Genomic DNA, 24,363 nt, shown 5'->3' on the forward strand with positions numbered 1-24,363 from the left:
ACCCCGCTCAGGCTCCACCCATCCCCTGGCTCTGCTCCCAGGGGACGGGGTCTCCACTCCAAGCTTTCTCAATTAAAGACGATTTATACAACTGAAGTGTTGTCTGTCATCTGTGCGTGGCGGGCATTGGCCGTTGCTTGGGGCGGGACCAAGTCCCAGGGGCGGGGCGGGTGGGCTGGCGGCTGCCCCCCAACAACAGGTGCACATTCCTGGGCGCCTCGTCACTTCCCCTGCGCTGGCGAACCGAGCGAACTCACTGAGCAACGCGGCCGGGCTATGACCCCAGGGCCGCTGCTGCTGCTGCTGGGGGCGCTGGGGGCGCCGCTCGCCCCGGGTACGTCTGGGCCTCAAGGAGGGCAGTGACGGGGCCAGGGGTCGTGGCCGGGCGCGGTGGCTTCACTTCGTGCTCTCCTCCTCCAGGCGCCCGCGGCACGGAGGCGGAGGGCCGGCTCCGCGAGCAGCTTTTCTCGGGCTATGACAGCACGGTGCGGCCGGCGCGGGAGGTGGGGGACCGTGTCGGGGTCAGCATTGGCCTCAGCCTGGCGCAACTCATCAGCCTGGTGAGGGCGCACGCCGGGGTGGAGGTCGGGCGCGCCGTCCGGCCGGGGGCGGGGCTTGGGGCGGGGCGGGAGCGAGGGACGTCTGGGGGCGGGGCCTGGGGCGAGGCCCCGCCGGGAGATGGACGGGCCGTTAGGAGAGATTGGGTCGAAATCGGACCAATGGACAAGCTGTGGGCGTGGCTGCTGGGTCGGCCGGGGGTAGAGCCGGGTAGGGCGAGGAACCCTGAAGTGAGGCCGGGGCTACGGGACTGGCTGGGGGACGGACCTTGAGGCGGGGTCGCAGGCTGGGGCGGAGCTTGGCGCCGGACTGGGTCGGGAGACAACAGCGGGCGGAGATTCAGGGTTGGGTCAGTTACGGGCTGTGGGTGGGGCCCGGGACGGAGCAGGGCGGAGGGCCGGATTGGTAGCTGGATTGGCTGGCGGTGTAGACAGCCGGAAGTTTCTGGGATAGAGGCGGGTCTTAAGCCCATGAAACATCTAGGAGGCGGGGCTTGGAGCCAAGAGACAGGGACTCAGAAAAAGAGGGGTTTCCAGAGAGCTTGACCCGCCGAGCCCCTTCATTTCTCTCTATTCACATCACCTCTACCCTTTAAACTTTTCCCTTCTAGAACGAGAAGGATGAGGAGATGAGCACAAAGGTGTACTTAGACCTGGTATGGAGACCCCACGGGGCGGGAGAGGGCGTCCCGCGGCCTTTCCAATTTCCTCCAGTGTCCCGCTCAGTAAGAGTGTATCTTGCATCACGACCTCAGAAAACATAACGGAACGGAAGCTTCAGGAGACAATACCTATCTTTACTATGGGAGTTGCCTTCCACACACTTCTTATTCTAATTTTTTTAACGATGTTTTGGGGGCCACTAATTTGATTCCCAACCTACTAAAGGGTCGCTAACTGCAGTTTGAAAAACAGTTTTAGTGGCTAGCTGGTGCAACCGCCTCATTTTTACAGACTAAAAACTGGGGGCCCAGGGCGAGGGAAGAGGAAATTGGCTGATGGGGTCCCAGCGAGCAAAGGTGCAGCCGGAATCAGAACCCCGACTTCCAGGACCATAGCCCAGGCCTGTCGGCTCCCCTTCCTTGCACTCCCTCCCCGGCTTCCTCCGGACATCCCACGTCCCCTCCCAGGCTCCAGTCCCAGACAGCCCCTCAGCCTCTGCTTCCACAGGAGTGGACTGACTACAGGCTGAGCTGGGACCCCGCGGAGCACGACGGCATCGATTCACTCCGCATCACGGCGGGATCCGTGTGGCTTCCGGACGTGGTGCTCCTAAACAAGTAAGATCTTCCCCAAGGCGGGGAGGTGGGCGGGGGCCTCCGGAGGGCGGGGCCTGATCCCCACCGAGAAGGTTCCTCCCCCGCAGCAACGACGGGAATTTTGACGTTGCTCTGGACTTGAACGTCGTGGTGTCCTCCAATGGTTCCGTGCGCTGGCAGCCTCCGGGCCTCTACCGTAGCAGCTGCAGCATCCAGGTGCCCGGGCTTCCCCTGGGAACCCTGCCTCTTCCGAGACACGGCCTCCGCAGCGACTCCCGTCCCTCCTCCGTTATCCGCCATAACCCTCCCATATCGCTCCCGTCCTCCGGATTTTGCGTTGTTTCATCCTCTCTGCCCACTGTCGCTGACTTGCAGTGTTTCTCAGTGACCTCGCTTCCGTTGCCCATGGCCTCCCCTAATAACCTTCCACTTCGCCTGTGACCCTAATGACCTCCCAACGCCCCCAGCCCCGAACAGTTCTCTGGCAGCTCTGATGACATCCCCCACCCCCGCTCCATCCAGGTCACCTACTTCCCCTTCGACTGGCAGAACTGCACTATGGTGTTCAGTTCCTACAGTTATGACAGCTCCGAGGTCAGCCTGCGGACCGGCTTGGGTCCTGATAAGCAGGAGCGGCGGGAAGTGCACATTCATGAAGGGACCTTCATTGGTGAGTGGGCATGGCTCCCACGCCCCTGGGCTTTATGGTTTCCGGTTTCTAACAGGCTGATAAATACCCGCCTCCTTCAGCAATGCCCAGTACAACCTGTGGGGTCGGGAAGGTAAGTGGGATTCTCTTACATTTCGCAGATATGGAAGTGGAGACTCGTTCATCAGAGATGGGCTGCCCAGCCCAGTGTCCACAGCTAGTGCCTTATCACATCAGCCACTCTCAGGTCTAGGACGTGGCAGGGCAAGCCATATCTGGCAGCAATAAGGACAGGTTCCACATCTGTGTCCCTTTCTTCTCTCCTCCCGTCTCCTTCCTCCCAGAGAATGGCCAATGGGAAATTATCCACAAGCCTTCTCGGCTAATCCAGCCTCCAGCGGATCCTAGGGGAGGGGGGGCAGGACAGCGGCAAGAAGTCACCTTCTACCTCATCATTCGCCGGAAGCCTCTCTTCTACCTGGTCAATGTCATTGCCCCATGCATCCTCATCACTCTCCTGGCCATCTTCGTCTTCTACCTGCCGCCAGATGCAGGTAAGGGAGGGAAGAGCTGGCAACCCTCCTTCTTACCAGTTGCTCAGCTTCTTCCTGCCCACCCGGAATCCAGGCAAGGTTTTTCTGCCAACCCAAGCCATCATGGATTGTGCTTCAGCAATCTTGCCCAGGTTTTCCCTTCAACCAGAGTTCTTCTCATCTGGATCGAGGTTTTCCCTCCAACCTCAGGCTCTGCCTCCCCTCTGCTGCCCACTTCTCTCCATCCAGGAACTCCTGAACTCTTTCCTTCAGAATCCTAAGATCTCATCCTTGGAACCTAGACAACCCTCCCTTTCCCCATTCCTGCTATACTCCCCTCCTCACTCCCCCCCCCCCCCCCCCCCCACCTACTAGTCCCTTGGAGATTCCCTTGGAAATAATAGCAACATTTCTCTAGGGGGCAGCATAATGTAGTTACAGAGTAACCTTGGGCAAATTCCTTCCTATGTGTCCCTACCTAACAGGATTATTATTATTATTATTTTTTATTTAATTGACAGAGAGAGACAGAGACAGAGAGGGAGGGAACACAAGCGGGGGGAGTGGGAGAGGGAGAAGCAGGCTTCCCGCCGAGCAGGGAGCCCAATGCGGGGCTCGATCCCAGGACCCTGGGATCATGACCTGAGCCGAAGGCAGTCGCTTAACCAACTGAGCCACCCAGGCGCCCCCTAATAGGATTATTTTGAGGATTGAGTTAATAGAACTATGCCTGGTACCAAGTAAGTTCTATGTAATTGTTATTATTTTTACTATTTTTGAGCACTTGCTATAAGTAGTACAGTTAACATGTCACATACATTTTTTTAAGATTTTATTTATTTATTTGACAGAGAGAGACAGCGAGAGAGGGAACATGAGCAGGGGGAGTGGGAGAGGGAGAAGCAGGCTTCCCACTCAGCAGGGAGCCCGATGCGGGGCTCGACCCCAGGACCCTGGGATCATGACCTGAGCCAAAGGCAGACAGACACTTAGCAACTGAGCTACCCAGGCGCCCCAACATGCTACATACATTAACTCAATTCTTTTTTTTTTTTAAGATTGATTTATTTATTTTAGAAGGGGGAGGGGCAGAGAGAATCTCAGGCTGACTCTGCACTGAGTGCTGAGCCAGACACGGGGCTCAATCTCATGACCCAGAGACTATGACCCCAGACGAAATCAACAGTCAGACCCTTAACCGACTGCACCACCCAGACGCTCCTACATTAACTCAATTCTAATCTTTAGAACAATTCTGTGAGGTGAATACTGAATTGTCTTCCCACTTTACAGAAAAGGACAAAGACGCTGAGAGAGTTTAAGTCATTTGCCCCACATTACAGTTAGAGTGGGGTATTGTCGCGATTCCAACTCTGGTTGGTGCCAGTCTGATTCTGAGACTGAAATCCTTAACTCTGGTATTTAAAGTATGCTTTCCTTCTTTCTGGCATCAAGTTCTCTATCTAGGGAAGGAAAGTGATCCAGCTCTAGAACACACTTCCAAATGTAACTTCTACTTCCTCCCGGAGCAGAGCAAATCTTGGAACCCAATATTATATAGGACTTAAGTAGAGCAGACCATAAAAGTTTTTTATTTCAATACCTTCCTTGAAGTTTGAGGTGCCTATTTTATGCCACAGGAATAATCAGCCACCTGGCATATCCTTATATACTTTGTTTCCTTTTTTAAATCCTTCAAATTGCTATTTAGTTCCTTAAAAAAAGCTACAAGGGTTGGTCTATTCATTCATGCCATGATATTTGTTTAGCATCTATAATGTGTTAGGTAGGCACTGGGACTACATCAGTGAATAAAAGAGACAAAAATCCTTGCCCTTGTGGAGTTTACATTCTAGTGGGGAGACAGTCAATAAACAAGATAAGTAAATCTATTAGGTAGTATATCAGAAGAGGACAAGTCCTAAGGAGAAAATAAAGTAGGAAAAGTGGTTAGGGAGGATGAGAATGGCGGTAGGGGTTACAATTTAAAATAGAACAGCCAGGGGGCGCCTGGGTGGCCCAGTTGGTTCAGTGTCGACTCCTGATTTCTGCTTAGGTCATGATCTCAGCGCTGGGCATGGAGCCTGCTTAAGATTCTCTCCCTCTCCCTCTCCCTCTGCCCCTCCCCCTGCCAAAAGAATAAATAAAAATAAAATAGAACAGTCAGGGGCCCCCGGCTGGCTTAGTCCGTACAGCACGTGACTCTTGATCTCGGGGTTGTGAGTTCAAGCCCCACACTGGGTGTAGAGATTACTTGAAAATAAAATCTTAAAAAGATAGAGAATAGTCAGTGAATGCCTCCATAAAAAGGAAATATTTGATCAGCATTTGAAGAGTTGAAGGGGGTGAGAGAATGACCCTGGCAGATACCTGGGGGAAGAAGGTACCAAGTGGAGTTAACAGTGAATGCAAAGACCCTGAACTGGAGTGAGCCTTGCATATTCAAGAAATAGCCAGGATAACTGAATGAAGGAAGCAAGAGAAAAACAGTCGGGAGATAAAGTCAGCGAGATAATGGGAAGAAGGCCTTGTCAACCACACTAAGGACTGGGCTTTTATGCTAAAGAGGATGAGAAGCCACTGGAAGGTTTTGAAAAGAGAAGTGATACAATCTGATTTACATTTTAACAGGATCAATCTGGCTGCTCTGTTGAGAACAGTCAGGGGGAAATAGAATGAAGCAAAGAGGAGGCCTTTATAATAACTCAGACCCGAGGTAATGGTGCTTTGTACGAATGTATTTTGAAGGTACAGCCAGTAGGGTTTGCTGTGGATTGGATATGGGATGAGAGCGAGAGAGGAGAGTTAAGAATGGCTGATAGGACTTTGGCCGGAGGCCCAGGAAAGATGGATTTGCCATTCATGAAATTCGGGAGCCTGTGGGAGGGTTTGGTGGTCAGGGGATTCGTTTTGGGACATGTTAAGTTTGAGATGTCTATTGGACATCCAAGCAGAGAGGTTAAATCAGCAGGTGGCTATAAATCTGGGGTTTAGGAGAGTTAAGTCTGGGCTGGAGGTATAATTTAAGAGTCATCTGCATGCAGCTGGCCTTCCCAAAAGCCTGGCCTTGTGTGGGCTGGAGGTCACTGATGATGCCATGGAAATTGCCTTCTGGCAAAGCCTAATTCTTCTGCCTTCCCCTCTGGCCCGCAAGGAGAGAAGATGGGGCTGTCCATCTTTGCGCTGCTGACCCTTACCGTGTTCCTGTTGCTGCTGGCAGACAAAGTCCCCGAGACCTCCCTGTCTGTCCCCATCATTATCAAGTACCTCATGTTTACCATGGTCCTCGTCACTTTCTCAGTCATCCTTAGCGTCGTAGTCCTCAACCTGCACCATCGCTCACCCCACACCCACCAAATGCCCGTTTGGGTCCGCCGGGTAAGATGTCGTCCTCCGACCTGTGTTAACTTTCAGTCCTGGTGTTTGTTTTTTGTGTGCAGGTATCACTCCTGCAACCCGCCTACCAACTTAAACCTTCCCTTTCTCAGACCTAAGGGAGAACTACAACTCCTGGTAGAATGTTCTAGTGCCGGGGCCTGCTGGATGTCGAAACGTTGCGCAGTTAACTTTACCCTCCCGACACAGTCATGTCATAGATTCCTTACTTTCTTCGGCAGTACTGCTCATACTGGGTCTCAGGGAAACATTCTCAGAGTCAGGCCCTGTCAGGGTGGAAGCCCTCGGAACTTTTCTTTCCAGCCAGGACGCCTCGCAACCCACTTAGGAGCTCTGGAGGCTGTGTGGCTGGGGGGACGCGCGCACGCATGCGCGGGGATGGGCGGGTGGATGGGAACGGCGGGCTGCTTCCCTGCCGGTCTGAAAGTGTGAGAGCCCCCGCCAACACGCCTTTCTACTCAGCAGATCTTCATCCACAAACTCCCTCTATACCTGGGTCTGAAGAGGCCCAAACCTGAGAGAGACCTGATGCCGGAGCCACCTCCTGTAGCCCTCAGGGATTCTCCAGGAAGTGGCTGGGGTCGGGGAACAGATGAATATTTCATCCGGAAGCCACCGAACGATTTTCTCTTCCCCAAACCGAACAGGTAGTACCTACGCCCCGTCGCCTACAAGGAAGGGAGAGAGGGAACTACAGTTCCCAGAGGACTGTGCGGAGGCAGGCGGCTGAAGGTCCCAGAAGATGCCCTCGGGCATCATGGGAATTGTAGTACCCACCCCCCTTTCCACCGCCTACTTTGCGGAAAGGCGGAGACTAAGGCGTATAGAGATGGGAGAAATTGCGGGAGGCTGGAGAGGTCGCCGCTGGCGGGGAGAGCCTAAAGGGCCTTCTCACGTTTTGGAAAACTCTTGTCAGCGTGTTGGAGGAGGGGGTCGGGACGGAGCCTTGAGCGTGGCCAAACTGGCGCGCCTCTTCCAGGTTCCAGCCTGAATTGACCGCCCCGGACCTGCGGCGACTTACCGATGGTCCAACCCGGGCCGTGGGCCTGCCTCCCGAGCTACGGGAGGCCGTTTCCTCCATCAGCTACATCGCTCGGCAGCTGCAGGAGCAGGAGGACCGCGACGCGGTAAGTCCAATGAGGGTGGAGCAGGGCGGGGCCTGGGTGGCCTCGGTTCCACCCGCAGACCCAGGCTCCGCCCCTAGCACCCGCTCTTGTTTCTGATTGGAAGCTCCCCTCCTTTGGTCCCGCCCCCTGCTTTCCGACTGGTTCCTCGCTCCGTCGGTCGTCCGCAGTTTCGTTTTCCTCGGTCCCGCGGCCCGCCCTGGTCTCTGAGCCCTAGGACAAGGGCGAGGGTACCGGGCAGGCCTTCCCTGGGGCTCTGGAGCTCAGGGACCGTTTACTCTGCCTACCCCCAGCTGAAAGAAGACTGGCAGTTTGTGGCCATGGTAGTGGATCGCCTTTTCCTGTGGACCTTCATCATCTTCACGAGCGTTGGGACCCTCGTCATCTTCCTGGACGCTTCGTACCACTTGCCCCCTGCCGACCCCTTTCCTTGAGGACAGAGGGCCAAGACGCAGGTCCTCGGCCAGCTGAACTGAGAGTTGGGCAGTGCTGTCAAGGCCTGTGCCTTTCTGCCTCTCGACTCCACTAGGAATCCAGGCTTCCCATATCATTGCCCTTCTGGGGAGAGCGCCCAAGTGGGACGGGGCCGACTGAAGCCCTGGGCCCCACAAGAAATGCACTATCGGTTTATTTATTCTTTGGCTTCTTGTAGAAGTTCCTTTGGATATCAACCCTAGGTTGCCGGTAGAATGGAACAAAGAAGGAGAAGTAGATTGTACGCCCTAGGAGGGCAGGAACTGTGTCTTGTTCACTGTAATACCCCAGTACCTAGCACAGGTCCTGACCTGTAGGATAGTAGGTGCTTCACATTTGTTGAGTGATTAGAGAATTTTTTTTTTTCCTGGAAGGAACTCTATCAGTTAATAGTGCTTATGTTTGCATATTGGGACTAGTGGTCATTCTCTTTGTTTTTACTTTCCTGTAATTTATTGTTTTGTAATAAGCGTTATCCTTAGGATTAAAAAAGAAAAAGTTATTTCTAAAAGGATGCATTTGTAATGGGGGGGGGGAAGAGCATTTTAAAAAACCTTCATTTAGGTTCCAGCTTTGGTGCTCAAACTTTGGATAAGGTACTAAGCCGCTCTGGGCTTAAGATTCCATGACTGTAAAATGAAGCTAAGAATAGTATCTGTTCCCAAGTCTGAAGGTCACATGAGAAGATGGGAGCAAAAGCTCTACACAGTATACATCAGAGTTTGCAAACTGGTATGTTTGTGTGACCTATGTTGTTGGCCTGTATAATTTTTAGTGTGAGTTAACTACTTTAAAAATTTGGATATTGCACAGAGAAATTTGGATTTCTGGCTTCTCTTGGGGGAAAAAAAAAAATTAAACTACAGTAACACCGGGCCTGATTCCCCTGTTGGCAGCAACCTGCTAGTGCTGATGAGTGTGGCGGCCCACCCTGGTCAAGGTATTTGCACCAGAACTCCTCAAAGCCCCCACCCAGCTGACCAGCTTGGCTCATTTTACTTGCCTGTTCCTCTGTAACATTAGACAAAAGCCAGGAGAGGGGTGGGGAGATGAGTTAAGACAATGAGAGGCTAGGAGTAGGAAAAGGTGGTGGTATCTCACGACCATCCCTCACTTTATGCCCATTTCTTTTCGATTCGGAGAGCAGGTCGCACCAAGCGTAAGGCGCACGGGACATTAGGATCTTGTGCCCAGCAGGTTGTGCGAACTGAAGCTGAGTTAATGTTTCTGCCTGGAGGTCAGGCCAAAGTCAGCTTGAGCCCTAGTGGCTGCAGTCGTTATAGTGAAGTACGCAGGGTCACCAAGCCCTCACACCTCCTCAGCTGCTGGAGGCCCTGCCCTCAAGAGGGATCATACAGCCGCAGCTCCCAGGATCCCTGGGGGACAAGGTAAGCACGTCCCTATCCAGCCGACTCGCCAGCCACGCAAAGAAGTGCACTTGGCATCCCAGTGCGGAGCACAGTTTGTTTGTCTTGTTGGTTTATTGGCCTAGAGAGTTGGACACACACACAGATGCGGAGATAAATATTGGTCAGTTTCTCTAAATCTGGGTCCTCACTACGTATAGAGCTACAGTCTGTAGGATTCTAAACCTTGCGTGCTGTGGCACAGAACCAGTGGCCTTTCCACTCCACCATCACCCTTCTCCCCAGGGAACATGGGGAAAGAGGGCACAAACTGACAAGACTTGAATAATTTTCAAAAGACGGAATTGCAAAATCCCAAATTTCCAACATCTGAAAGTCACAATATTCAAGTTCCCCAGCTCGGATACACGTATTTTAATCTCCAATTTGCCACGATCTCATTTGTTGCCCAGAACCACCAGATTCTGGAAGCTAGTTTCCTAAATCATATTTTCCAAAAAAATGTGTCTACAATCTCAGTTCTCCCGAAAATGTCCGTGGTTTTGGAATTTTGACCTGTTCTGAAATTCAAATCCCCCGGTCCATCCTCAACTCCTTCCGTTACCTGTGCCTTTCTGCCTCAGAGGAGTGCAGGTTAAGGATATGGGAGAGCTGTCATCACGTCTGCCCCCTGCCTCCAAGGCTTCTGTCTCCCTTGTGGTTCCGCTGTGTGTGTGTGTGTATGTGTGTGTATATATATATGTGTGTGTGTGTGTGTGTGTATATATATATAAAATTTGTGTGTAGATATATATATATGTATTCTTTATTATGTTCTTTTTTCGCAGTTTTTCTAAAGTGCCAGAAACGAGATTTGTGGGAATTTTTTAGTGATTTTTTTTTTTTTTTGCATTTCCCGTTTTAAGCATTTTACCCCCTTAAAAATTGGAACTTGGTACATTCAGTAGGAACTCTTCACTCGGACTGTGGCCAAGACCAGGAAAAGTGCAAAGAGACAGAGGAGGAGAGAAGGAATGACACTCCTCCGTGGTTAACATTCAGGAGCCTGTCAAAAACCTCCCCCTTCCTGTAGACTAGGAGGGTAAGAGGTGGCAGGAGGATGCTCCTGGTCCTTCCCCCAAGCTCACCTCCCTCCAAAAGCCATGATCTTGCCCTTTCAGCCACGAGACAGGGCAGCCATCTTGGCCCCGGAAAACAGTAGCTGGGATTAAGCTCCCATCTCAATGGTGGCAGCATTTCCCCCTTTTAAACTGCACTCCTCTAATTCCCATTTATCAGATTTGCTCCCCCAACCTGACTCTCCCCTTGTGAGCTGTTTTTTGTTTTGTGGTTTTTTTTTTTTGGGAGGGGGGAGGTGGGTGGGATGGGAAATGTTCATCCGATCACAGAGTGGGGACGCCCGGTCGTCAGAGAGAATTAGGAGCAAACATTTCTTCAACTCCCCCACTGGAAGGAAACGTACGGACCCCTGACCAGGGTTAACTAGTGCAAATTAGGGATTAGGGACTGTTTAAGGTCCCTGCACCCCATCCCTAGGCTGGGATCTTTGGGTGTGGGGAACTGAGTCAAAGATGGGGTGTAAGGTGCTATTCTGGAGGAAAAGTTGGTGGGGATACCCCAAAGCCCACCAAGAGAGTAGGATGGTTCCCCAAAAACCACCTGGAGTGGATGGTGAGGGAGGCGAGACTGGGGAAAATGGAGGTAAAGGTAAGGATGGGAGGTCATGTGCAAATCTTGGGCTTACCCACCCATCCAACCCCCATCACTTTTCTGGCTATTTGGTCTAGTTTGGGAGAAACCATCAGGAAAAGAACAAAACAAAACAAAACAAAACCAGGGAGAAAGTAGATTCCCTTCCCCGTCCCATATGGAGCTCCCTCCTCCTGGCCCCCAAATCTGATTTAGCCCAGAAGAGGCCATAGGTAGAGGCAGGAAGAGGTGTGATCTACTCACCTCTTTGCCTTGGAAGAATCTGGGGCTCACTGGATTTGGGGGTCAAGATAGGGCCAAGATTAGTGCTGCCCTGGGCTGGGAAAGTGTTCAGCCGTGGAACAGATGGGTAGCCCTCCCCCCAACACCTCCTTGACCTGGATTGGAAGAGGCCATCTCCAGAGTCTAGGAGAGTGAGGAGGAATATGGAAGATCTAAAGGCATGGAAGCCAAGGAGACAGGGACGCAGAAACCCACCCCTGGGAAGAATGGAAGCCATGCTTCCAGATGGGCGGGTGTCAGGTATCACAATGGTCTGGTCCAGGCCCTGGGCCACGAAGAATGGAATGTGCTAGGAAGCATCTAGGCAGGGGCTTAGAGAAAGCTTCAGAATGAGGGGAGGTCACTAGGCGAGAGAGATGGTTTCCCCCCCCCCCCCGGGGGTTTACGAATCAGGAGGGTAGGTTAGACATTCAGAGCTGGTGGGGGCCGTGAGTAGAGATTCATATAAGTATATTGCTCAGTTGCCCCAAGGGCTGGAGAAAGGATGGGAGCTGGCCCTGCCCCTCATGGAGGCCATTCCCTGGAGGAGAACTGAGAGGGGAACCACCCAAGATCCCTTCCCAGGAGATGGGAAAACTACAATCTCACACAAAGCAGCCTGACCCCTGAGCTCCAGGGGCCCCCAAGTCCCTGCACAAGAGTGTGGAGGGGCTCCCAAGGGGCAGGGAAGCCAGGGAGCTGGTAGTGGCAGGGGGTTCGGGGAGGGTGGCGTCTGGTGAAAGGGGGGAGGTGGGCCCAGAGCTCACCCCACATCTCCCTTCTGGGTTCTCTCAAGCCCTGCCCTTTCCCCTTCCCCCTTAGGGGGGACTGGTGGAGGAAGAGTGGGCGGAGGCGGGGTTGGGGGAGTAGAGGGTGCTGCTTGAGGATTGACTGCGTAGCCAAAAACCCCTGGAAGGAAGGGAAGGGCCCCCCCACCCTTTTCATCAGGTAGGACCATGTTAAGAGCAACCGGGAGAGCGGCCAGGTTGCTGAAGTTGTAAGGGTAAGCGGCAAGGAGCTGGGGGCCATAGACGAGCGGGTAGGGCTCTGGGTAGAAGGTGACTTTGGCAGCCCCCAACCCCTCCGCGCGGTCCCCCTCCCCAGCCCCCACCGGCCCCTCGCTGCCACTTTTCCCCCTCCCACCACTAGGTTCCCTGCCGCTCCCAATCAGAGCCAGTGGAAATTCCTGCACAGGCGGATATGCATAGGTGCCCCCTCCTGCCACCAGCGGGGGCTCCTCACCCCCTGAGATGACAGGGTCCTGGAGAGAGGCGGTCTCGGACGCTCCCTCCGCAGCAGCAGCAGCGCTCCCGCCGCCCGCCTCGCCGCTGGACGAGGAGACTTGCATCTCTTGGGGGGCCTCCTCCTTGACCTCCCCGGCTCTGGTGCCGGCGCTGCCCTTGGAGTAGGCGATGACCGGCGTGGGAGTGCCCCCGGGCCGCTCGGCCGCGTGCCTCTGGCCGTGGCGGCTCAGGGCGGCCGCCGTCTTGCACACCTTGGCGCAGTGAGGGCAGGCGAAGCGGCCCGAGGGCCTGCGGCCGGCGCGGGAGCCGTGCGCGCCGCCGCCGTGCGCCTCCTGGTGCTTGCGCAGCTTCCTCAGGCTGGCGAAGGTCTGGGCGCAATCCGCGCAGCGGTGCCTCCGCTCGGCCCGGGCGCGCCCCGCGGGGCCCTCGGCCGCCGGCGTGTCCTCCCAGCCCCTGCGCTCCGGCTTCTGTCTCCAGCGGGGCGGCCGGCGGCCCCGGGGCAGCGCGCCGCCCCCGCTGCCGCCCGCGCCCGCCGCCCCGGCCTTGCGCTTGGGCTTGTAGGAGTAGTAGGGCCGCCAGAGCTGGTCCTCCGCGCCAGCCCGCGACCCCTCCTCGTCCTCGTCCCCGTCCTCGTCCCCGTCCTCGTCGTCGTCGTCGTCGTCGTCGTCGTCGTCGCTCTCCTCCGCCTCCTCTCCGCTCAGCTCCCCGGGACGCAGGTCAGTCTCTGAGATGCGGCGCTTGACAATGGCCTCCTCGCCGATCCGCACCGTGATCTGACACAGTGGAGGTGGAGCCTGTAGCTGAGAGGGGCCCCGGCCGGGCCCCGCAGGGGGACCCCCACCCGCGCCAATCCCGCCGGCTGGCTTGGCCGTGTAGGTCAGAGTCCTTCCAGCCCGTGGGTTCCGGCCCTTGGCCTCCTCCGTGGCTGCGGCCGGCCCCGCGGCGGTGGCCGGGCTGCCCGCCGTGGCCGGGCTGGCTGGCGTGGCTGCAGGCTGAGGGGGAGGCGGTGGGTACTCACGTTTCTTGGGGGGCCTCGGGGGAGCAGTGTAAGTGATGACCGAGGCAGCTTGGGCTCCCCCCGTGTTGGCCGGCCCACCCCCTGCTCCACCACTGCTACCGCCCCCGTGAACAATGACAGAGGGAGCGGGGCGGGCGAAAGCGATGACAGAGGGTGGGGGGCCGGGCTGGGGGGCGGGTGGGGGTCCGGGCGGCGGGCTGGCAGGCATGGCTACGGGGGCCGGTGTGTTGAGGCTTGGAGAGAGGGGGGCCTCGGGGGCTCCCTGGCTGTAGGTCTTATAGGGCCGCTTGGCTGCCCGCATGGGGAGCAGGCGGTACAGCTTGAGGGTATTGAGCTTGGGCTTGTAGCCTCCATTGGGTGTCTTCTCACTGGCTAAGAGGCCGGGGCTAATGCCATGGAAGGCTCGCTGGTGGGTCTTCAGGTTATAATAAGTGACAAAGGTCTCCCAGCAGAAGATGCACTGGTACCTGGGCCAGGACAGCAGGGAACAGGGCGGGGACAGAGACAACTGGAGTCAGGGGCCCTGAAGCCAGGGCCTCAGCTGCCCACGTCCTCCACTCAGACCTATGGCTCCCGCAGAGCTCACCCTCCTTTCATGCTGCTTGTCCCATCCTGCCAGCCTCAGGAGAGGTACCAAGTCCTAGCTCAGTGCCCCCCACCGGCTGTGAGACGCTAGGCCCCAGCTGGTCCATCTGCGAACCGGGAATAATCACACGCCTTGCCTAACTCACAAAGCCTTCTTTGGAAGCTCCGGTGACAGAGCGGAGGGCAGGGGGTAGAAATGTCTCAGGAGCAGGGACGTATGGAGGAAAGACACCTTCCGGCTCCCTGCGGGCATGTCTGCTCCTCCCTCTCCCCTTCCTATCCGGGCAGCTTCCTCTTCCCGCCCCGGCCTTCCCCACAGCACCAGGCCAGGCCAGCCCCAGCACCTAGAGGTGCTAGTGAGCATCGGGGGGGAGGGAGCCGAGGCTGGAGGGAGGCGGCTGCACCAGTGACAGGGAGCAGGGGTGAGTGGGTGAGCGGGCCGGTGTCGGCGCGACTCTCTGGGCCCCCACGCTCTGCCCGCTCCTCCCGGCTGTGGTCCCTGGCACCCCGAGACTCCTGCCCAGCTCCGCTCGGCGCCGGCCGCCGCCACCACCACCACCACCACCACCCCCCACCCCCCCCCACCCACCCCCCCCCGGCCTCCGGCCGCCAGGCCACTCACCTGCGCTCCCCAGTGTGCCACACCTCGTGCTTGGTCCGGTACTCCGCCAGCGCGAACACCTTCTCACAGTACCGGCAGGGGTACTTCCTCCGCCAGGAGTGCACGTTGCTGTGCCGCTTCAGGCTGGACAGGGTCACGTAGGAGCGCTCACAGGCGGCGCACACGTACAGCACGTGGCCGCCCACCACCTTCACCACGTGCTCGGGGCCGCCTCGGAAGCCCACCGGCGCGGGCAGGGCGGAGGCGTCCACTCCCGCAGGCCCGCTGGGGCCCGAGCCCCCGGAGCCCAGCCCCGCAGACCCCCGAGTGCCGGCCCCCCGTCGGCACTGTGCCTCGTGGGTCTGCAGCCGCTTGGGATGGATGAAGCTCTTCCCGCATCGCGGGCAGGGCAGCGGCCGCCGGGGCAGGGGGGCCTGCGAGTCAGAGGCCTGGGCCTCAGCCCTGTCGCCCTCCCACTCCCCGGCGGGCCTCGGCCCAGGCCCGAAGCCCTCATCTGCGGGCTGCGAGGCGGCCATGGCGGCTGGGGCAGGAGGTACCCAGGCATCGCCTCCCTCCCCCAGGCCCTGCAGGCGTGAGATGCCCAGACGCCGCCCCAGAGCTCCGATCTCCGCCACCGCTGCCCCGTCCCCTCCGCCGCCGGGTAGGGCAAGCCGGGCACTGTAGATGAAGTTGAGGACATCCGAGAAGGCAGCTGCCGGGACCCCTGGCAGCTCCAGGACCCGGGGTGGGGAGGAAGTGGGGGGTGAGGCCGGAGGGGGGGAAGAGGAGGAAGAGGAAGAAGAGGAAGAAGAGGAGGAGGAGGAGGAGGAAGAGGAGGAAGAGGAGGAGGCAGTTGTGGTGGCCGCGGGGTTGGGGGCAGGGCCCCCAGTAACTGGTGGGAGGGGCAGCGGAGCTGAAGCAAGCAGGGCCTCTCTGAAGAAGGGACTGGAAGCAGCCAGGACACTGCGGTGAGCAGGGAACTTGGTGTCTCCAGCTATGAGGGTGACATCACAGAAGAGGCCGCGGAGCCGCTGCTCATTGAGCTGGCGCAGGACGGCGGGGGCATGGGACGGGTCCGTCACCTCTGCTGGGGGGGGCATGGCGCCAGCCTGGATGGGAGAAGCGGGGGTGGGTGGGGGGGATGTCAGAGGCTGGGCGGAGGGGCAGGGCCTCTGACATCAGGGAGGTGAGTTGGGAGGGCGTTCGGGGGGGGGGGGGCTGTTGGTCAGAGACTGGAGAAAGACTGACACACTTCGGGCCACAGAAGGCAAGGGTTAACCTTAGCCACGCTCGTCTGGCCAGCATCCAACCCCAGGATGGCAAACGCTGGGGCTGGAGGCGGCCAGGGCTGGCTCAGGTCATGACGAAGGTCAAAGGCTCCCAAGTCCGCAGACCAGAGACGTCAGCAGTGGTCACCTGTCTCCTGCCCGGAGGACGAGGAGGACCCCAGGACAACTACTGACCGCTGACCACTTTGCAGGGCTCCCCGGCCTCAAAAAACTGCCTCGTGTCCGGTGTCCCGTCCCCCCCCCCCCCCCGCCACCGGCTTCGGGCGCCCGAGCCGTCTCACCTGAGGGCACCGCCAACATGGAGCAGAGCGGGGGTGGCTCAACGAGTCCCTTCTGCAGGGCCTCTTCCTTCTGGGGAGAAACAGACCGCGTCCTCAGGAAGGGAGCTGGCCCGGAAAGGACCCCAGGAGGTGGGGGCGGCACCCGGGCTGCTCTGCAGACCCTGACCCCCTCCCCGGGGCCTGTCAGGTTCTCGGTTAGCTGCATCCAGCTGGAGCTAGGAGGGCACACACTTCTTTGCAAAGCCCCATTCTGCTGCTGGCCCGGAGAAGTACCAGCACGAGGTAATTTGCATGCTCCCAATTCACCTCCACACAACACGGCGGCGTAGCTTAGTCCCATAGGTCCAGGGAAGCCTCTTGGATCACTCTCAAGTCCCTTTGGCCCAATCTTCAGGGCTCAAAGAAAATCAAAGATTTGCATGTTGTCTTTCATTATAATAGCCTCATTTACATATCAAAATAGATTTACTAGAGTTTTTTAATTGGGCTCAACTGCTAGACAGTCAATTTAGCAGAGGACCTGCACACACACACACACACACACCCACACCCACACCTCAGCCCCCTAAATCTTGGAGCAGGTTTCTGGTGCCCGGTGACCACCAAAGACCTCAGACTGATACATACACACATGCCTGCTTGCTCCAGTCTCTGGAGGGCACCTTTAAGGCTGTCAGACCCAGCATGAAGCAGCTTGGGTCCCACTCCTTACTCTGAACGCAGGTGGCTTTGGGATTTTGGCTTAAAAGGGGGGAAGGGAAATGCAACCCCTGACCTCAGCTCTTGCTGGAAGGCCCATCCGAAAGGAATACCAGGCGACCCCGATTTGAGCTGTGGCGGTCACTGCACAGAAAGCCCCTCACAGCTACTTCCCCCATGGTGGGCACAGTCAGGACTCTGGGGTCCCAGTTCTCAGCAGAAGATCTGGGTTCCAGAGCCATACAGTTGCACACAGCTGGGAATAACAGGGGGCCTGTTCACCGAGCAGGCCTGCTGAGCTGAGGCCCCTCTCGTCCACCCTCCAGGAAACCCAGGAAGGCTCTCCTTCCCCACGCCCTGGGCCACATGCAACCTCTGAGGTACCCTGCAGCGGGAGTTCCTCACAAACCCCCCCTCCCCACCAAAACACCATGCTCTTTTCCCCTTTATTAGTCATACGATCTGGGCTGCAAGGCCTCCCTGCCACAGCCCGTGTCATGTTCCCAAAAAGACTGCTCTGATTCCTCTCCCAGAGGACGAGGAAGGTGGTAGAGGGGAGCTATTCAACAGCTCTAACAGCCCCAACTGCGAGGCACACGCCAGTACTGGGTCAGGTGGTACCCCTCTAGATGCTGGATCGAAGGGGGGCAGGAATCCTGCAGAAGCTCCCCCATCCCCTACAGAAGCTGCCCCACGTGCGGGCTGGTGTCCAGTTCTGGTGGTAAAGTGAGAAGGGAGGGAGAGAGCTCCCCCCTTCCATCATAGTCCCTGGGCCCCGCTGAGAGCCAGCACTTCACTTGCATGACCTCCTCTGCTCCTCATCACTAGCCTAAAGGGAGCAACTTAGTTTCTTAGTTTCCCTGTCATAGAGATTTTATTTTTAAGGAATCTCTACACCCAATGTGGGGCTCGAACTCACAACCCTGAGGTCAAGGGTCGCATGCTCCACAGACTGAGCTGGTCAGGAGCCCCAGCTTCCCAGTTTAAATAGAAAGCCTGGGTGAGGGCACCTGGGTGGCTCAGATGGTTGGGCGTCTGCCTTCGGCTCAGGTCATGATCCCGGGGTCCTGGGATCGGGTCCCACATCAGGCTCCCTGCTCAGCGGGGAGTCTGCTTCTCCCTCTGCCTCTGCTGCTCCCCCTGCCCCCACTTGTGCTCTCTGGCTCCCAAATAAATAAATAAATAAATAAATAAATAAAATCTTTAGAAGCTCGGGGCTTTGGGCGCATGGGTGGCTCAGTTGGTTAAGCGACTGCCTTTGGCTCGGGTCATAATCCTGGAGTCCCGGGATCGAGTCCCACATCGGGCTCCCTGCTCAGCAGGGAGTCTGCTTCTCCCTCTGACCCTCTTCCCTCTCGTGCTCTCTATCTCTCATTCTCTCTCTCTCAAATAAATAAAATCTTAAAAAAAAAAAAAAAAGAAGCTCGGGGCTTTCAGCTCACTCCCATCCTCCATGGAGGGGAGAGGGGCCGGAGATTGAGTTAATAATTGATCATGCCTACGTGATGAAGCCTCCATAAAAATCTCTACACTATGGGGTTCACAGAGCTTCTGGGTCAGTGAACACATTCACCTGCCAAGAGGGCGGCGTACCCCAACTGGTGCAGATAGAAGGGCCTGCGCTCAGGACCTTTCCAGGCTATCCACCTGAATTAGCATATCCTTTATTAGGCAATAAACCACTAAACCTAAGTAAGCACCAACTTCAGTTCTACCGGGCCATGCTAGCAAATTCTCTAGCATATTTTCGAAGCTGAAGAGGGGGTCATGGGAAACCCCGATGTATAGCTGGTCGGCCAGAAGTATGGGAGGCCCGGACTTGTGGCTGGCATCTGAAGCGGGCAGTCTCATGGGACTGAGTCCTTAATCTACGGGATCCGACTGTATCTCCACAGGGATAGTGTCAGAATCGACTTGAATTGCAGGACATCCTGCTGGCACCTGAGAACTGGTCCGTGGGACGAGCACAGTGCTAAGCTTTTATCTGCCTCATCCCAGGCCAACACTCAAAAGGACCCCCAGACAGCCACAGCGGGGTCTCTCATCAATCCCACTGTACAGATGAGTAAACTGAGGCTTTCAATGCGCGAAACTCCTCACCTGAAAGAGGAGAGGATGCAGTGGTGGGGCGATCCGCCCCCCTGGCTCGCTGCTCACCAAGCCAGGGTTTGGACCCAGCTCCCCGGAGTTCAACTGCCCATCAGGGGCGACTACCCTACAGGGTTTTACAGGAGAAACACAGGAGTTATGTGACCCTGGGCGAGTTCCCTAACCTCTCTGTATCTCAGGCTCTTTGTCTGTAAGGTGGGGATAATGAGTCGTTCCCCCTTCAGAGGCTTGTCTGTAGAGATTAAACGAGCTCATGACGTGGCAGTACCGAGTAGAATACTTGGTACTTGGTGAGTGCTCAATAAACGCTATCGCTCTTATTATTATCTCGGAACTCAGTCCCGAAAAGTAGTGGGGGGAAGTGGTAGAGAAGAGGAGGCAGAAATCAGGCTTCAGGGCAGTTTGGTGGCTCTGTGGTTTGTAGTTTTTTATTTGTTTTCGTGGTTTCCCCACTCTTGACTGGCTACGTGATCTGAGAGGTGTGACCGAGGGGCGGCTCCGAGCACCTCCTACTGTTCCCTCTGCCCGAAATGTTCTTCCTCGGACAGTCCCACGCCCTGCCACCCCACCTCCTTGAAGCCTAGCCTCAGGTCCCCTTCTCCTGAGGGCCTTCCTGGCCGCCCCCTCCTCCCTACACTTCCTAGCCCTCTCCCTGTCTTCCTCCTTGGCACTCAGCACAACACACTGTTCATGGCTCTCTAGAACGTCAGCTCCGGGGGGGGGGGGGGGGGGGGGGGGGCGTGTTCACTGCTTTGCTCACGGCTATCACCATTGCTTAGACCGGTGCCGGTCGGTACATAATGAGAGAGTTCCAAAATATTTTGGGGAGTGAATGGATCTGCCTCCTTCAAAAAGTCGTCCCAGGGTCTGTCCGCCCTCAGGAAGGAAGACAGCCTCAGTGGTGGACTGAGCCGGCCAGCAGCTGGGCATGAGGAGGATGACGTGACCACGGCCGGCACACTCATGCTTTGCCTGACACACTCCCAGGGTTTTGCGTGGATTGTCTCACCGCATGATTCCCTCCGAACAGCCACCCAAGGCTGGAATTTGTATCATCCCCATTTTACAGATGCGAAAACTGAGACCCAGAGAGGGATATACCCTGCTCAAGGTCACTCGGCATGTGAGCACCAGAGTTAAAATGCAGAACCGGGCTCGTGTGAACCCAGATGCAAAATCTTTCCCCTCTGCCAGACCTCGGAATCCTGCCCTGAAGGGGCCTGTGGGCGGCCAGTGGGTCACAGAAATCACCACATGAGGTCTCATGTGCTAAGCCCTAACTGTGTCCCATCTGACGCCGCCCTCTCCTTCGCACCCCGCGTCCAGCCCTCACCAGGCAGGGTCGGATCTGCGGCCCGGCTTGGGAATGGCTCCGGAACGCTTCCCTTCAACCCGCCTCTGGCCCCCGAACTAGCTCAGGCCCTTGTTAACACTTGCCTGGCCCAGGGTTATTCCCCTCCCTCCAGGCCTACCTCCTGGTGTCCTTGTCCCCCTCTCCTTGAGGGGCCCTGTCCCCAGCCGGCTCAGGCTGCATTGGTCCCGGGCTCGGAAAGCTTCACCGGCCCCCGCTCACTCGGGAATAAAATTCAGATGGCTCAGCCATCCATCCAAGGGTCCGGTTCCAATCTTCCTTTCCAATCCTGCCTTGCATTAGACTGCCTTCAGGCACCCAGGGGGCTCTCCCACCTCAGCGTGCCCCCGCCGGCCCCCTGGCCCCCCTGTCTTTGCCTGCGCCATCTCTCCCGCCAGAGACACAGTCTCTCCCAACCTCTTGCCCAAAGCCCTCCAAAATGTAACTCAAATGCCACCTCCCTCTTGGCCCTCCCCTACCCAAAGGCCAAGGACAATCTCTCCTGTGCCTGGCTCATCAACACTGGGTACCCCCGCGGCCAGCACCCAGCACCCAATTGTAGGTCCTCACTGCCTAGGCTGGGACTCCCTGCGTCATTGTCAAAGCACGCTGGTCTTCTGAGATGGACTGGTACAGGTGCTAGGTTCTGCAGAAACGGGGGAGAGGTGGGGGGGGGGCGTGCACAGAGAGGCCCGCAGAAAGCTTCGTTCAGAAAGGCAGCAGAGAACGGCCTGTAAGAGCACAGGATCTAGAGCTTTCCCTCTTACCAGCAAAGTGGCTTTGGGCAAATGACTTAACTTCTCTGGGCCTCAGCTGTCTCGTTGGAAAAAGGAAGATCATTCGAACACCTCCTTCCACGGGGTGTTGCAAAGAGTAAATGAACGAGCATATATAAAAGCACGGAGAACAGCGTCTGGTACACTATACATGCACAGTAAGAGTTTGCTGCTATTGTTACTGGCCAGGCCCCGATGAGGGGCTCCGCAGGGGCGGGCACAGGCAGAGCCCCCAGACTGGAGCTACCTTCCAGGTACATCTTCCATGTGCCATTTATGTCCTTGTTGGAAGACAGGCAGGGCAAGGATCTAGCCCCATTTTGCAGATGAGGAATGGAGGCTCCACTCAGGGCCAGTGCCAGGGAGGAAGCGGCAGGGCCAGGAGCCCTCAGTTCCAGTCCAGGCCTCCCTCCCCTCCAGCAGGCCATAATGCACCTGTTGTGTGGGCCTCACACAGAGGCCGGTGGCCCCCACTCCCATCACACCGGAGGGCCGGCCACAGTGCCCTCCTAGCCCCCACCCCCCCCCGCAGCCAGGCGAGGCGCAGCGCGCGCGCGTGCTCACACACACACACACACACACACACACACACACACACACACACACAGACACAAAGGTGAGGAAAACCTGTTCTGAGCAATCTGCCTAGTGAGCGAATTCCATTCCCAGACCCTTCCGCAGCAGCAGAAGCAGGGCCGCGAGCGTGCGTCACAGAAGAGCAGGGAAAGCAGAGGTACTGGGAGGGGGGCAGAGAAGAGAGCGAAGCCGGAGGAGGGGACTGAAAACTTCGTGTTTCTCTTCTCCATGTCAGTGACCAGAGTCACACCCGGCCTTTACATAAACATGGCCAAGAAGCCGCCCTGCCTGGGCAGGATTAGTTTCCCTGCGGCCGCCAGGCCTCTCCTCCCGGTGACCCTGACACGCGGGGCGGGCCGTGAGGGGCAAGCACTGAGACCCCGCACAAAGACGTGCCAGGCCACCCCGACAACACCCAGGCCTCCCGCCCGCTGCCCTTGCTCTGCCCCATATTTATCTCCCTGCCTTCTTCAGAACATACCCCCCCAGCAGCCCCGCACGGCCGCCGCTCAGACTCGCAGAAGGCAAGCACGCACACACGGCCAGAGGCTGATCTCTCGAGGCTGAGGCCCACATTGCCCTTGTCACGCCACCTCCCTCCCCACAAGTGTTTTCTGACCAGCTTGCCTCCCAGCCCCAAGGCACGGACAGGCGCCCACAAACAACGTCACAAAAGAATACCAGAGAGAATGTTACAGACACACAACCTTGCCCTCGCCCGGCTGCGCACAATCCCATAAACACAACCTGTCCATCTCGCCCCCCCCCCATCCCCGTCCCCAGCCCCTCTCACGGCAGTGCCCTGGGCCCCACAAGTACCTGGGGACACACCCTGGGGGGTTCTCACTTGCCACAGACCCTCCAGACCTGAGTTCTAGACCTGCTCCCCCCTGTGCAACTCACTCAACACACAGACCCACAAAGCCAGCTGGCGGGCCATCCTCGCCAACACCAGGCCACACCTCGGCAGGGCACAGAAAGGGGACCCGGACGTGACACTTTCCGACCCAAAGGTACACAACAGCCCCCTCCAGACGGGCACATCCCCACGGCACGCTCGTGCCCTCCACAGCACATACACCAACCACGCCAGCTATGCAGAAAACAACAGTTCATAAATAGTTCATATGTGCAAGAAAACACATGCCTGCATCAAACATACATAAAACCACACATCTGACAAACTCCGCATGGATTGTGCCCTGCTTTCCAATGCGGACCTGTCACCCAAAGCCACAGGGCCACCTCTTGTAATTCTGCCCCACATCACTGGACACCCCTCCATCAGGCTCTCTGGCCCCGTGGCTCAGGGAGGGCCCTACCCGGACCCCTGGCTGCCGGACGAGCAAACGGTGGTGCCCAAGAGAGGTTTACCTTGACCCACAACACAGCAGGAGACACACAATCTCCGGGACTCACAGCCACAACCTTGCCCCGACGGCACGGCGGCTCCGGGGTCCCCGCTCGCCCTGCGCACCCCGCACACCCCAACTCCGGGGCGCTGGGCGGCCCACCCCTCCCCCTCTCTGCCTGGCTCCTACGCCATCGCCCTCCCAGCAGCTTGCAGCGCCGGCCCGGGCTCACACCCGCCCCACCCCACCCCCAACCTGCCCCACGGGGGGGAGGGGGGCACCGGGCTGCAGAATTAACCCTTCGGGAGGGGAGGGAGCGCAGCCCCCCTCCCTGGCCCCGGGCGATCGCGCCCCCAGGCCGCCGCCGGGCCGGACGCCGCACCGGGGCCCCCTTAGTCGCCCCCCAGCGCCGCGCGCGCCTGGAGGCGGGGCCAGGCTCAGCCCCCGACCCCTAAGCCCCCAGGTCAACCCCAGAGGGGAGCGGTCGCGGCGCGGGGCGCGGCTCGGGCCCCCGCGGCGCCGGGCAGCGGGGAGGGGGCCCGGCTGTTGGCTCCGGTCCGCCCTGGCCCTGCCCGGTTCGCCCCGGGGCCCACCTGACTGCGATGGCGCCGCGTCCGCCAGGCCCGGCTCATCCCCGTGGCCGCCCCCGGCCGCTCCGGTTTCGCCCGCCTCCAGCTCCGGCTCCGGCTCCGGCTCCGGCCCCGGCCCCCCCCAGCGCCCGGCCCCGGCCCGGCCCCGCCGCCGCCGCCGCCGCCGCCGCCGCCGCTGACATCATCGGCTCCCCCCCGCCCCGGTCCTACCCCCACCCCCACCCCCGGAAACAGTACCCCCCCAGCGCCGCCGCCGCCGAGAGGAGGCCGGCGCAGCGCAGCCGACACCGACGCAGGGCTCCGCGCTCAGGCCCCGGGGCGAGCGCGCCCGACGGCCTCGGCCCGGACCGATCCCGGGACCGGAAAGGCGCAGCGCCGGGCCGCCGGGCGGGTGGACACCGAGCGGGCGCGGGCCTGGCCGCGGCACCCCCGCAGGCCCGCACGACCACCCAGTCCCGGGCAAGGGACGCCCCCCGCCCCCTGCACGCCCTTCACTCGGCGGGGCACAGCGCCCAGAGCACGCACACCCTCTCCGCAGACACACAACATGGCAGGCTCACAA

At 58.2% G+C, this 24,363-nt stretch overlaps 2 protein-coding genes across 9 annotated transcripts; one reads left to right on the forward strand and one right to left on the reverse strand.

Annotated features, from left to right (window-relative positions):
• The first annotated feature begins 175 nt into the window (after positions 1-175).
• Positions 176-10,426, forward strand: CHRNB1 (cholinergic receptor nicotinic beta 1 subunit). Of its 2 annotated transcripts, XM_027568647.2 has the most exons (11): positions 176-334; positions 421-560; positions 1,169-1,213; positions 1,728-1,837; positions 1,924-2,032; positions 2,339-2,486; positions 2,810-3,019; positions 6,153-6,376; positions 6,860-7,041; positions 7,374-7,521; positions 7,812-10,426. In XM_027568647.2, the coding sequence occupies exons 1-11, from the start codon at positions 277-279 to the stop codon at positions 7,950-7,952; spliced, it is 1,515 nt and encodes a 504-aa protein (XP_027424448.1). In that variant the 5' UTR covers positions 176-276; the 3' UTR covers positions 7,953-10,426. The 2 variants fall into 2 exon arrangements, with proteins under 2 accessions (XP_027424448.1, XP_027424449.1); XM_027568648.2 differs by lacking the exons at positions 176-334; positions 421-560 and adding an exon at positions 656-768.
• On the reverse strand, positions 9,455-23,955 carry ZBTB4 (zinc finger and BTB domain containing 4). 7 transcript variants are annotated; one of them, XM_027568627.2, is made up of 6 exons: positions 23,805-23,939; positions 19,148-19,262; positions 16,655-16,736; positions 16,349-16,418; positions 14,800-15,887; positions 9,455-14,059 (listed from the first exon to the last, which is right to left on the reverse strand). In XM_027568627.2, exons 5-6 carry the CDS (start codon positions 15,876-15,878, stop codon positions 12,094-12,096), a joined length of 3,045 nt encoding a protein of 1,014 aa, XP_027424428.2. In that variant the 5' UTR covers positions 15,879-15,887; positions 16,349-16,418; positions 16,655-16,736; positions 19,148-19,262; positions 23,805-23,939; the 3' UTR covers positions 9,455-12,093. The 7 variants fall into 7 exon arrangements, with proteins under 7 accessions (XP_027424428.2, XP_027424429.2, XP_027424430.2 ...); XM_027568628.2 differs by lacking the exon at positions 23,805-23,939 and adding an exon at positions 20,629-21,801; XM_027568629.2 differs by lacking the exon at positions 23,805-23,939 and adding an exon at positions 20,629-21,801 and having other exon boundaries at positions 16,655-16,744.
• Between the last annotated feature and the right edge of the window lie 408 nt (positions 23,956-24,363).

The sequence above is a fragment of the Zalophus californianus genome, chromosome 16, assembly GCF_009762305.2.
Source record: "Zalophus californianus isolate mZalCal1 chromosome 16, mZalCal1.pri.v2, whole genome shotgun sequence".
NCBI classification, from domain to species: Eukaryota; Metazoa; Chordata; class Mammalia; order Carnivora; family Otariidae; genus Zalophus; species Zalophus californianus.